This window comes from Panthera onca, chromosome D1, assembly GCF_046562875.1.
Source record: "Panthera onca isolate mPanOnc1 chromosome D1, mPanOnc1 haplotype 2, whole genome shotgun sequence".
In the NCBI taxonomy this organism is placed as follows: domain Eukaryota; kingdom Metazoa; phylum Chordata; class Mammalia; order Carnivora; family Felidae; genus Panthera; species Panthera onca.
The window spans coordinates 16440825-16454974 of NC_138348.1; the positions used below are offsets into that span (position 1 = coordinate 16440825).

At 43.6% G+C, this 14150-nt stretch overlaps 1 protein-coding gene across 3 annotated transcripts in view; it reads left to right on the top strand.

The window, feature by feature from the left end:
• Positions 1-12966, top strand: part of CKAP5 (cytoskeleton associated protein 5) — a 112487-nt gene extending 99521 nt beyond the window's left edge. For all 3 annotated transcript variants that reach the window (XM_078433422.2, XM_078433424.2, XM_078433423.2), the window contains exons 36-44: positions 5299-5478; positions 5959-6146; positions 6897-6972; positions 7686-7874; positions 7963-8100; positions 8596-8679; positions 8775-8934; positions 11999-12150; positions 12254-12966. In XM_078433422.2, the coding sequence (XP_078289548.1) occupies positions 5299-5478; positions 5959-6146; positions 6897-6972; positions 7686-7874; positions 7963-8100; positions 8596-8679; positions 8775-8934; positions 11999-12150; positions 12254-12499 (1413 nt within the window). In that variant the 3' untranslated portion in view covers positions 12500-12966. The remainder of the gene's footprint in view (positions 1-5298; positions 5479-5958; positions 6147-6896; positions 6973-7685; positions 7875-7962; positions 8101-8595; positions 8680-8774; positions 8935-11998; positions 12151-12253) is intronic.
• Positions 12967-14150: the final 1184 nt, after the last annotated feature.

The window sequence follows — 14150 nt, forward strand, 5'->3', positions numbered from 1 at the left end:
TACTACTTTAACATTTCTGAAAACATCTGTTTATCACAAGATACTCTGTTTATAACAAAATGAAAAACCAAGCAGGGCACCTGGCTGGCTCAGTCAGTAGAGCACACGACTCTTGATCTCAGGGTTGTGAGTTCAAGCCCCATGTTGGGTGTAGAGCCTACTTTAAAAAAAATAAATAAATAAAAAGACAAGTTATAGGTTGAGAGAATTGGGACAGATGTAGTAGATGAAAGATAAGGACATGGGAATGAAACAATTCTTAACCAGTTAGAGGTCAGAATGTTTTTTTTTAAAAAAAGGAAAAGCCAGATAGAATAGTAGTAACCCCTGGTGAAAGGCAGGATACCAGCTTACCAGCTTGGAGGGGCAGGAAGAGGGCTTTGGGTGCGACCAATGTCCTATAGCTTGTTCTCATGGCAGATATACAGATGCATATGCATAGAATTTCATTAAGATGTACTGTTAGGATTTGTATATTGTATTATATTAACGTTGTTAAACCTTAATAAAATAGTAAACAGTAAACCGGACTTAATATATGTGTACATAGAATTTTACAGTCTCTGAAAATATCTATATTTTTTTATATCTTAACAACTGTTGTAGTAAAAGATATACTCACCAAATTCTTCATTGGTAACCCAACAGACTTTTTAATAAATAATATCACAAAAAATAATGGCCACTTGGAAAAAGTATGAAACACCCTCCTGACTAACCCTTTGATTAAAAAACCAAAAAACTCTTAATAGTGAATAGTAGGAAAGCATTTCCCTCTAAACCTGTAGTGAAACTACTGAACTCAGAAAAATATATTGCTGGCACAAAAACAGACACTCAGATCAATGGAACAGAATAGAGAACCCAGAAATGGACCCACAAACGTATGTCCAACTAATCTTTGACAAAGCAGGAAAGAATATCCAATGGAATAAAGATGGTCTCTTCAGCAAGTGGTACTGGGAAGACTGGACAGCGACATGCAGAAAAATGAACCTGGACCACTTTCTTACATCATACACAAAAAGAAACTCAAAATGGATGAAAGACCTAAATGTAAGACAGGAAGCCATCAAAGTCCTCGAGGAGAAAGCAGGCAAAAACCTCTTTGATCTTGGCCTCAATAACTTCTTACTCAACACATCTCCAGAGGCAAGGGAAACAAAAGCAAAAATGAACTATTGGGATCTCCTCAAAATAAAAATCGTCTGCACACCAAAGGAAACAATCAGCAAAACTAAAATGCAACCGACAAGAATGAGAGAAGATATTTGCAAACAACCTATCAGATAAAGGGTTAGTATCCAAAATCTATAAAGAACTTATCTAACTCAACACCCAAAAAACAAATAATCCAGTGAAGAAATGGGCAAAAAACATGAATAGACATTTCTCCAAAGAAGACATCCAGATAGCCAACCAACACATGAAAGAATGCTCAACATCACTCATCATCAGGAAAATACAAATCAGAACCATAATGAGATACCACCTCACACCTGTCAGAATGGCTAACATTAACAACTCAGGCAAGGACAGATGTTGGCAAGGATGCGGAGAAAGAGGATCTCTGTTGCACCACTGGTGGGAATGCAAACTGGTGCAGCCACTCTGGAAAACAGTATGGAGGTTCCTCAGAAAATTAAAAATAGAACTACCCTACAACCCAACAATTGCACTACTAGGTATTTATCCAAGGGATACAGGTATGCTGTTTCAAAGGGGCACATGCACCCCAAAGTTCATAGCAGCACTATCAACAATAGCCAAAGTATGGAAAAGGCCCACATGTCCATCTATGGATGAATGGATAAAGATGTGGTATATATATATACAATGGAGTATTACTCAGCAATCAAAAAGAATGAAATCTTGTCATTTGCAACCACGTGGATGGAACTGGAGGGTGTTATGCTAAGTGAAATTAGAGAAAGACAGATATGACTTTCACTCATATGAGGAATTTAAGATACAGAACAGATGAACACAAGGGAAGGGAAGCAAATATAAAAACAGCGAGGGGGACAAAACATAAGAGACTCTTAAATATGGAGAACAAACAAAGGGTTATTGGAGAGGTTGTGGGAGGGTGGATGGGCTAAACAGGTAAGGGGCATTAAAGAATCTACTCCTAAAATCATTGTTGCATTATATGCTAACTAACTTGGATGTAAATTAAAAAAAAAAATTTTAAGTATAATATAGCTATAGTAATTAAGACAATGTGATATTGACATAAAAATAATGAACTAGACTCAATGGAACAGAATTAAAAAACCCACAAATAAATACATGCATATAGGCGCAATAAATTTATAACTAATGTGTCACTGAAGTGTTCAACAGTAAGGAAAGGAAAGTCTTTTCAATAAATTATACGGGGACAATTGGATATCCACACACACAAAAAGTAAAAAGAAAAAAAATGAAAAATATATTGCCTGAAATGCATTTGCTATTAGAAAAAAGCTAAAATGAAGTAACTTAGTACTTACCAGAAGTTAGAAAAATAAAAAATAAAAAATATTTGAAAGGAGATAATAAAGCTATAGTTCATGAGATGGATGTTTATTTTTTCAAAGTTTGTTTATTCATAATGTCTATACCCAACATGGGACTCGAACTCACAACCCCAAGACCCAACAATCACACGCTCATCTGACTGAGCCAGCCAAGCGCCCCTAAGATGGATTTTTAAAATAACAACTCTTTATTTGTTTCTTGTAAAACAAAACAAATTCCTTAATAGACTGACTAGAGAACAAAAATATGTATCAGGAATGAGGAAGGAACCAACCATAGATGTGGAAGAGATAAAAAAAAAAAAAGTAACCCTGTGAAAATTTTAAACAATTCATCACCCCCCCCTAAATATTTAAAAGAACCAGGGGATTTGGGGGAAACATTAAAAAACAAGGAAGGAAACCTAAGAATAAGAAAAGACACATTCGAACATATAAAATTTTAAGATTTTAATCTGCAGAAATCTACCATATACTATCAGTAAACAAGTAGTATATTGCGTACATATTGTGGAATATATTTGCAGCCCAGATGACCAATAAAGGATTAATAGCTACACTAAATAGAGCTTTTATTAACTCTTGAGAAAAGGAGAACCCAATAGAAAAATGACTGAAGGATGTGAATAGGCAAATCACACAAGATATCCAAACGGCCAGTAAATATGTGAAAAGAGGTCCAGGCCCTCCTTTGCCACAAAATGCAAATTAAAGTAACAATAAGGGACCCCTGGGTGGCTCAGTTTGTTAAGTGTCTGACTGTTGATCTCAGCTCAGATCTTAATCTCAGGGTCATCAGTTCAAGCCCTCCTTTGGGCTCCACACTGGGCATGGAGCCTAAAGTAACAATAAGATAGCATGTTTTGCCATCAGAGTGGCAAAAATTAAAAAGCGTAATAACATACAGCCAGTAGAGCTTGTGGAAAAACAGTACTTGTGCATTAAATGTAGAAATGCAAATGCAATGTTAGTGCCTTTATTTTTAATTTGAGAGAGAGAAAGGATGAGTTTGCGTGTGAACAGGGGAGAGGGGCAGAAGGAGAGAGAGAGAAAATGAGAATCCCAAGCAAGCTCCACTCTCAGCACAGAGCCCAACTCAGCTTGATCCCATGACCCTGGGATCATGACCTGAGCTGAAACCAAGAGTCGGATGGACGTTGCATGCCACCCAGGCGCCCCAATGTGCCTTTTTAAAGAAAACCACACAGTAATATGTATTATGCCATCATTTGAAATGTATCATTCTTTTAGAAATAAAAACACAAGTATATTAGGATACATGTACAAAGATGTTTATTGAAACCTTATTTATAGTAAACAAAATAACCAAACCGGAAACACATTGAAAGTTAGTAAGGGAACAATTGAGTAAACTTTGGCACATGCATATGTGGACTGTTAATGCAGTCTTTAAAAATAGAGCTATTCCTATGGCCTTTGGGGAATTTCATAATTTTCTGTTGTGCTAGAAAAGCTAGATGCAGAGAAGTGTATGAACTATAATCCTCTTTAAAATAAACAACCTAAACCTTGACCCCATTTGTGCATGCACATGTGGTTGTATATGACTCTGTGAATGTGAAAGGATGTGGACCAGGTTGTTAATGTTAATTACATTAGAAAAAGGGTAAGCTTCCCCCTGGGGGGAAAAAAAGTATTTTTTATGGTGTCTTTGTTGACACAACGTTGTTAAACAGCCCCAGTTATATAAAATTGTATGTGCCAATGAGGTATGACACGCATAAAGATGCAAATGAAAGTAGGACTCCTGGCTTCCACAACACCAGCAGGCACCACTCCCACTGCAGTCTGTCCAAATGGTGCTCCCTGGGGTTGCACAATAGGACAACCCTGCCGGAAAGTAGGGTCATTAGGGGTGCCTGGGCGTGTCAGTCGGTTGAGTGTCCGACTCTTGATTTCAGCTCATGATTCCAGGGTCTTGGGACAGAGCCCTGAGTTGGGCTCTGTGCCAAGTGTGGAGCCTGTTTGAGATTCTCTCACAGTGTGTGTATGCCTCTCTCTCTCTCTCTCTCTCTCTCTCTCTCTCTCTCTCTCTCTCCCACCCTCCCTCCCTCCCCCCCCCCCCCCATTCTTATGCTCTCTTAAAAAAGATGGGGGAGGGGGCGGTCATTGAAGATTGACATATTTGTCTCTGGGTGGTATTTACGTAATCATAAAAATAAGGTATTTTTACAGTAGTGAATGGGAAATACGTGTTTTACCCACAGTAGTGCATTTTACTGTTAGTGACAACCAATGTACCAAACCAAAAAGAACACCAGAATCAGGATGTGGGAAAACTTGAGTTTTGAGTTTGGACTAAGTAGTCTGATCTTTCTGAGCCTTGCTTTTCTCATGTAGTAAATGGAGATCTTACTAACTTACCTTACTGATTCTCCAGAGCTGTTGAATGGTCAAATGAGATGATGGGTATTCACTTTAATAGATGAGACATTTAAACATAGGGATTATATTCCCTAATCTTCTAGATAGTGAACCTTTTACAATAGGATCTGTGACTAATTTACCTAACAGTATCTTGCTCAGTTAGTATCTGCTGAGTGTTTGAATCCCTAAGGACTAGTTATTTATGTGTAAAGTGACTGGATTTTTTTTCTAGGTTAGATATTATTATAAGTACTTTGCTGAGAAATATTATAGACATAACATTTTCCTGCTACTTCTAAGTATGAAGCTTGGAGACTGTATCTTGGGGGTTGTTTTGTTGTTTTTGTTTTTAATTTTAGTTAACATATCTTGGGGTTTTTGTTACCAGATCGATGAGGTCCTGAGACAGGAAGACAAAGCTGAAGCTATGTCTGGACATATTGATCAGTTTCTGATAGCCACGTTCATGCAGCTAAGACTCATCTACAACACACATATGGCAGATGAGAAATTGGAGAAAGATGAGATCATCAAGCTTTATAGCTGTATCATTGGCAACATGATTTCGGTAAGGCCACCTCTACAGAACATGAGCTTCTTTTCAGTCTCATCCTACCTGGGTTCTAGAACCTGAATCTGCGTAGATGTTCCGTTGAATCCTACATCACTTACAGAGTTTTACTTGCAGACTGCGGACTACTTTCATTAGATGTTGGGTGCCTTATTGTTAGAACACAAAACAGAATGCTTACATACTACCTAGATTTCTGCTTCCTGCCAGTGTCTTCATTAGGCATGGTAGGACCCCTGGTTGCATTGTCACAGATAACTACTCACACAGAAAGTACTTTCACAACAGGAAGGAAGAAGCACTCCGATTAGTTTTGGCTATTTCTGGAGATTTGAGGAAGTCTGATGGTTTTTTTCCCCCTAATACTCTGCATTTTTTTTTAATACAGTGTAACTGTTTACTAGAATGTGCCACCCACATTTATCTTCTTTGTTTTATATATTGGCTTTCATACCTAACACAAGTATGATTGGATAGCTGTTTCAGATAGAAAGCCTTGCCCGGGAGGCCTCCACTGGAGTCCTGAAAGACCTGATGCATGGCCTCATCACCTTAATGCTGGACTCTAGGATTGAAGATCTAGAGGAAGGACAACAGGTGATCCGCTCTGTGAACCTCTTGGTGGTGAAGGTTCTGGAGAAGTCAGACCAGACCAACATCCTGAGGTATATCCATGCTCTCACCATTTGAGCCTGAAACAGCCTCTCTTTTTTCTACCCATGGAAACCAAAGTCACTAAGACCAATTATAACTTTAGGTTTGCCTAATAAGTTTGTTTATTACTCTTCTCTTCCTCATGAACCTAGTGTTCTGACCCGAGACAGCAGCTAAAACTAGTAACAACTTAGTAAGCCAGCCAGCATCAAGACTTTTCTAGAATAGGGATGCCTGGGTGGCTCAGTCAGTTAAGCATCTGACTCATGGTTTCTGCTCAGGTCATGATCTCATGGTTTCATGAGTTTGAGCCCCACAATGGGCTCCAAGCTGACGGTGCAGAGACTGCTTGGGATTCTCTGTCGCCCTGTCTCTGTTCCTCCCCAACTTGCACTGTCTCTCAAAATAAATAAACTTTAAAAAAAATTATAAAGAATTTTCTAGAATAGAACTATCATGTTTGTTGATTACCTCTCCTTTCATGTACATTTCAAGTACATTTCTGTCTCAGCTACCAGTAACAATGAAAAATAGTGACAAGCTTTACCATTTACCAAGTAGTAACTGAGAAAGCTTAAATGATTGATGTTTATTTTCTTTATAGCTGAATGTCAAGTAATCAGAGACAATCCTGATCCATAGGCTCTCAATTTGTTAGATGGATACAGAATATTTACACTTGGCCTTTCAACTATTGGTTTTAATTGGAATGCACGTTTGAAACTTATTAATGTTACCATGTTGGGATTTTTTTTTTCTAGTGCCCTACTTGTTTTGCTCCAAGACAGCCTACTAGCAACAGCCAGTTCTCCCAAATTCTCAGAGCTTGTTATGAAGGTAAAGTTGAAATAATTTGGTCTCTTTTCTTTCCAAGATGCAATACTTGTTAAAGTGTGCAGAGAGGGGAGTTGAAAGTAAGACATAGACTCAAATCAACCAAGGAACACCTGAAAAAAATATACTTGGTCTCGAGTTTATACCCCAGGCTCAGGCCTGAACAGTTTTTGGCCTCAAACAATGAAAAGGGAAAGACGGATTATCCTAGAAGCAAAAGGCAATTAGTTTCATGAGACAAATGTTATACCTTTTTGGGAAATAGTAAGTATAGCCCTGTCCTGTAATATTTTAGCCTCTTGAACGGAAAACCCTAAGTGAACGTATCTGCAACATTATAACATTGTTATTACACTGTAATTGAGTCTGTGTCCTTGGGTCAGGTTTGGTTAAGCTGTATGAACTGCTGTACTGTTGGGTTCCGCACCCGATTCTCCATCCCTTCTCACCATTCAAGGCCCCCGTTTCCAGGGAGTGTGAAGGAGGTGTGGGGATGATTACATGGACGGCTGGTCACACTCTTGCCATGATGTGCTTGAAATGAGTGAAATTGTTCATGTTTTAGCAGCTGAACTCAAAAGGCATGGTGGTGTTCCACACTTCTATCCCTGACCATCTTTTGGAAGTGACCACAGAGCTTGGGACAGGTGAATGGTACCAGGAGTGATCCTCATTCTTCAGCCACTCCTCCTAACTTTGTTTCCTTTTTCCAATAGTGTCTCTGGAGAATGGTTCGACTCTTGCCTGATACCATCAACAGCATTAATCTGGACAGAATTCTTCTGGACATACATATTTTCATGAAGGTCTTCCCCAAAGAGAAACTGAAGCAATGCAAAAGTGAATTTCCCATAAGGACCCTAAAGACGCTGCTGCACACTTTATGCAAATTAAAAGGGCCCAAGGTATGTGAGAACAGCAGCTGGTCCCTGAGGGAGCTTGAGAGAACATCACGGCATTGCTGCCATTTCACTGTGCGTGTGTCTCCCACAGATCCTAGACCACCTAACAATGATTGACAACAAGAACGAATCTGAGCTGGAGGCCCACCTCTGCCGGATGATGAAGCACAGCATGGACCAGACCGGGAGCAAGTCTGATAAGGAAACCGAAAAGGGAGCGTCTCGAATAGTAAGTGTCCTGACTCGAAAGACTAAGGTTGGTGATCCTGTCACAGATGTAAACGCTGGAGCCCATCTTTCTGAGGGTCTAAGGTTAAGGCTCAGGGATGGGGCCACTCTCCTGCTGAGGTGTCATGACCATTTTCCACCCTTAAGTTTTCAAATATGAACTAGTTCTAACCATGTGCCTCTTGGTCCCTAAGAAAGGTTTCTGTACTTGTGCTTAAAGCTTTGGTTGCCAGAGAAATCCACTGTGAGCTCTACTCAATTAGGGAGGAATGGGCCAAGGTCCTTCCTCCTCAAGTTTAGTTGAAAAGCTGCAGCTGGAGGCATTCAGTAACTCAGAATGTTAGTGTTTTCCAGTGTAGACATTGGTGCTTCTGTTAGCCACAGGAACACACCAGTAAGGTCTGGATTTTGAGATATCTTTAGTTCTTATCCAACCATGGGGGGTTCCTAATTAATAACTCGGGTCTAGCCGGTCCTTTGTGCCTTTCAATTTCAGGATGAAAAATCATCAAAGGCCAAAGTGAATGATTTCTTGGCTGAGATTTTTAAGAAGATTGGCTCTAAAGAGAACACCAAAGAGGTAAAAGGGAAAGGGTCTAGCCAAATGGGCTTCTGCTTTATAGAGAAGGACCGCTGACTAATTTCTCCCTCCTCTTCCTTTTTCTTATTAACCAGGGCCTAGCAGAGTTATATGAATATAAGAAGAAATACTCAGATGCCGACATTGAACCATTTCTGAAAAATTCCTCCCAGTTCTTCCAGAGCTATGTTGAAAGAGGCCTTCGGGTGATTGAGATGGAGAGAGAAGGCAAAGGCCGTATTCCCTCATCAACAGGTATGGTTTCCTCTAGTAGCTTCAGGGATGAGTTCAAAATATCTCCCAGCTCAGGAACTGGAGGCTTTGACACATTTAAATTAATGCCTGTGTTCCTCAATATTTAATGGTCACCAGCGATGTTCACATGGCTACAGACAGTGGTCACCTCGGTCACCTGACTTGACCCATCATCAGTGTTTGACAAGGACAGTGTTCCCTGCCCTTGAAACCATTTCTTCCCTGGGCTTCTAGTTGTCCATGCTCTCTTTGGTCTCCTCCTACGCAGCCTTCCTGGCCTCTTCCTTCTTGGTCTCCGATTCTTCCTCTCCTTGAACTCTTCATGTTGGCGCTCCCCAGGCTTCAGTCGGTAACCATCTCTTCTTAACTCTCATTCCCGTAACTAATCCGTGTAGTCTCATCACTTGAGATACCATTTACGTGCCAGAGAAGCCCCGTGTTGTTTTGGGTCCAGCTCAGACCTTCTTCCTAATCCCAACAGATACATCCTGCATGATGCCTCCACTTGGGTCTCTGGTAGGCATTGTAAACTCAACATGTCACTGCTAAGCTCCAGATATTCCTCCAAGCCAGGAGGAGACCTGCTGTTTCCTTCCTTGTCCATCTCAGGTGATGGCAACTTTGTCCTTCTAGTTTGCTTAGACCCAGAGCCTTTGAGTCTTGTCTTCCTCTCTGTCGGGAAATCCTTTTGGCTCTGCCTGCAAACCATGTACAGACTCCACGCACTCTTCTCATGACCTTCACGACCACTGCCCTGGTGTGAGAGTCGTCATCTCTCACCTGGTTTATGGCACTGTTCTTCATGCTGACCCCTTGCCTCCACTGTCGCCTTCCCATTTCCACGCATAGCACCAAAACAGTACTTCTCAAATGTTTCCCAAAGGCTCTCCCTTTCTCAGCAAAAGGCCTTCTAGAGATCTACGAGGTCCTACGCGTAAGGCCACCACTACAGCCGCGTCTTCTACTCACTCCGACTCCCATTCCGAATACTCCAGCCCCCACCAGCCTCCTTGCTGTTCCAGAACACATCAGGCATTTATGTACCTGCTTAGACCTCTGCACCAACCGTTTCTTACATGTAGATTGCTCTTCCACAAGATGGTCTTATGACTGGCTCTCTTTGTTCCATCAGATCCTTGTCCGGACACCACTGTCTCAGTGAGACCTTCCTTAAAATGTCATCTACTCCCCACCCCTTGATCAAGCAAACCACGGTATGTCCATATGTAGACATTCTGCTCATTACACTTCAAGAAAAAACACTCTTAAGGTCTTGGAGAGGCATAATTTAAGGTGTTGAGAAGAAGAGAAAAATAATTTCAGAGAATATAACTAAAGCTTCAGCCCAGCAACACACATGGTGAGAGAGAACATGACTGGAATCTGAAAACCACAAAGGATGGCTTCTCAGCCTTTTGGCTAAGATCAACTGTGAAAACCACAAAGGAACACGGTTTTTCAGGCAAACAAATTTGGGAATGTTAGAGGAGGAGTTTCACGGAACTCACAGAGAACTAGATGCAGGACAAATGTGAGAGCTCTACTCTGCATGGTAACAGAGATCTCTCTTTTGGTTTAATAAGGCCCTTGACAGCTCTTTTCTATAACTGACACCTTCAAGGTCTTCCTTTGTCTCTAGATCCTATGAGCAGTAATTTGCAGATACTTGGCTTTTCCACTGTGGGGAAGTAATGTTTCAGCTTAACATTCAGAGAAGCTTTCGTTCCTATCACTCAGCAAGTACTGTTGTGTGTGCCAGGCAGCAAACAGAGAGAAGCCTCTGCTAGAATTTCACATCCACTGGAGTAGGGCGCCCGGGTGGCTCAGTCGTTAAGCATCTGACTTGGCTCAGGTCTTGATCTCACAGTTGGTGAGCTCGAGCCCTGCTTTGGGTATAAACACGAGCCTCGAATGAGCCCCACTTCTCTGTCTCAAGTACATAAACTAACAAATAAATAATAGATAATAAATTAATAATCCACAAGGGTAGAGACAGACGCCGAACAATTAACCTAGTAGATACTGTGTTATGTGGGGTGTTGGAAGTGGTAAGCGGACATACCATAGTTTGCTTGATCGAGGCAGAGCCCCCTTTTCTCACTCCCAGAGTCCTTTCTGGTGACATCCAACATTTGATACTTTGGGCCTGAACAGCACATCTGCAACACACGTGCGTGTCCCCACTGATGCCTGAGCGGTTTTGTGTGGAAAGCATTCACACGTCCCTCACCGCTCCCTCTCACGTCCTTCTTCGTTCACTCTCCGTCAGAGCATTCTCCTCACGTTTACATTAGGGATTCCTATTTTCCTAGAGGAATCTTGTGTGCGACTCTTCGGTTTACCGTAAGGAAGTTTGTCGTCCCAGGACCTTATCTTTTTGGTTTAGATAATGCATCTTGTAACGCATTATCTTTGGGTGTTTTAAATGCCTGCATTTTGTTATTGTTCCTTCTCGGAAATTTAAGAACTGTGACAGATTTTTTTGGTTTCTCCCCCTCTCCTGCCAGAATATTGCTCTCCACGCTGGGGTGACAGATGCTCCCGTTCCTGTCCCTTCTTTGGGTGTTTGTAGGACACCTCCGTTTCCGCCTCTTCCCCTTGAATACACTGTAGCCTTCAGCTCCTGCTCTCTCCCCCGGTTTGAATAAGCACTTCCTCCTGTGTGTCACCTCGTCCAGACCTCGTCTAATCGTTGCCGACATTTAAAGGCCTTAGGTTCCTCGGCTGGACACTTCCCGTGGCCCCAGCAGTGGCGCGGGCCTTTTGGATGGCCCAGGTCAGCGTAGGGTCACAAGATCCAACCCCCGCGTATCCCAGATGTAGATGGCCGGCCCAACTGACAGTCTGCTCTTCTCTGTTGACTCCTGAAGCTCTCGCTCGGCTTATCTTGTGTATTTCAGAGCACCCTTTATCGCCAACTCCAGATGGACTCTTCTGGATTTTTCAGTCTTTATAATGGCGATATCTAGGTCCCAAATCGTTCCCTGTGGTGGCAGATCAACCAGGCCAGTCTAGAAGTGGGACGTGGGTACATTCGAGTGTCCTTTCCACGCTTCCTCTCTAGGCATCTCCCCTCAGACGGAGGTCACGTGTATGTCTGCTCCCACAAGCACAGTGTCCTCCATTGGTAACACAAACGGAGAGGAGGTGGGACCGTCGGTCTACCTGGAAAGACTCAAAATCCTCCGACAGCGGTGTGGTCTGGACAATACAAAGGTACCGCTCCTTTCCTTCCGTGTGGCTCGGGGACGGAGTGGCCGCTGCCGTTCCAGAGCTGCGCACCGACCCGCTTTACCAATGTCTCCCCTTGTCTCCACAGCAAGATGACCGACCTCCGTTGACCTCTCTGCTCTCCAAACCAGCAGTTCCCACGGTTGCCTCTTCCACAGACATGCTGCACAGCAAACTCTCTCAGCTCCGGGAGTCCCGGGAGCAGCACCAGCACTTGGACCTGGATTCTCACCAGACTCACTCTTCGGGAACCACGACCACGTCCTCGTCCTCCACGGCTAACATTGACGACTTGAAAAAGAGACTGGAGAGAATAAAGAGCAGTCGCAAGTGAAGCCGCCCCAGCCCCCGGCACCCCGCAGCTTCAGTTCACTAAACTCGGAGTCCTCCTAGTCGAAGGGCCTCGGCAGGCCTAGCACACAGACTGGCCGGCTGTACACACCGCGGGTCCGGGAGGAGCCGCCGCGGCGCGAGTCGTTGTACATACTCTGCTTCTCCGCCAGCGCCCTGCCTCTAGAAGACTGTCCGTGTAGTAGTTTAGTGTACAGACTTGTAAACAGCTGCCCTCCTCTCAGCTCCGACTAGTCTCCATAGCCTTTGTCTTTTATTTTTAACTGCTCATTTGTAAAGTCGTCCTGATCTTTCCTAGCTTTTAACTATTAGAAACTTTAATAGTTTTTCCTTTGAGTTTGTGAGCTCTTCTCCCTGTAGCCCTGAAGGGTCACTGTATTCTGTATGAATGCATGGCATGATACAACTAATTTAAGAGTCTTTTATAAATAAAGTTTGCATTAACTAGAACCGTCTCCCAAGATGCTCCGTATCTGGGCAGCTCTGTCACGGTTCTTGGGCCCGGCCGGCAGCCACAGAACGGTTAGGGAGGCCCCCTCACGGAGCAGCGCTGGGGCCGGGTGCACAGGCTTGGGCTTCTGCTCCCTTGGGAGGAGCAGCAGAGCACCTTTCCTGCTTTCCACCTGCAGCCCCCGGGAGAGCAGAGGAGTCCCTTTCTTCCCCATTTTGAGGTCCAGGTCATGACTTCCCTCCCACCAGCACTGTGGTTCCAAGGAGCTCTCGGGCTTCCTGCCACTTTGCACGCGAGATGGGCCCCGTTCTGGCCGGGCCGCGGTGCCTCTCACACGGGGACTGGATTGGGGAGCATCTGACTCAAGGAGGTGGGGGGACGTTCAGGAGTTTCCTGCCTGGTTTCTGGCATCTGAGTCTAAACCCACAGCTGCTTCATGCTCAGTCTGAGGACCAGAAAGGGAACGGAGGAGTCTCCTCTGGGATAAATTCCCCAGGGCCTCCCTCCACAGTCAGAAAAACCCTTTAGCACTAAGAGGCTCTGGATTCACACGGGCAACTTCTTGGGCAGCCAATGGGGTCAAGGAACTTTTTTCTAGACTAACTTTCACTCAGCTGGCGCTCAAGAAATGAAAGGCTGGCGGAAAGTTGCTTCTAGTGTGGTTCTCAGGTGGCCCCCGTGCTGCCTGGAATCACACTCGCCTCTGCCCCCCGCAGTGGGAACGTGGGAGTAGGCGCTCCCTGGAAGGAAGACCGAGGAGTTAGTTTGCTGCTGTGCTAGGACAATGTTTTTGGAAAGAGTGGCTGTGCTTGGGTCAGCAATTTGTATGCTGACAGCTGTGTTGAAGGGAAGCGATCTTGAGAATGTGTACCCTTGTTTCAAAAGCAGAGTTGGGATACTCGAATTCCTAATCCATTTCCCCAATCTGGTTAAAAGCTCTGGGCTGGGGGCACCTGGGTGGCTCAGTCGGTTAAGCGTCCGACTTCGGCTCAGGTCACGATCTCATGGCTCGTGAGTTCAAGCCCAGCGTCGGGCTCGGTGCTGACAGCTCAGAGCCTGGAGCCGGCCTGGGATTCTGTCTCCCTCTCTCTCTGCCCCTCCCCCACTCACGCTCTTTCTCGGTCTCTCAAAAATGAATAAACGTTAAAAAATAAATTTTAAAAAAGCTCTGGGCCATCAAGGT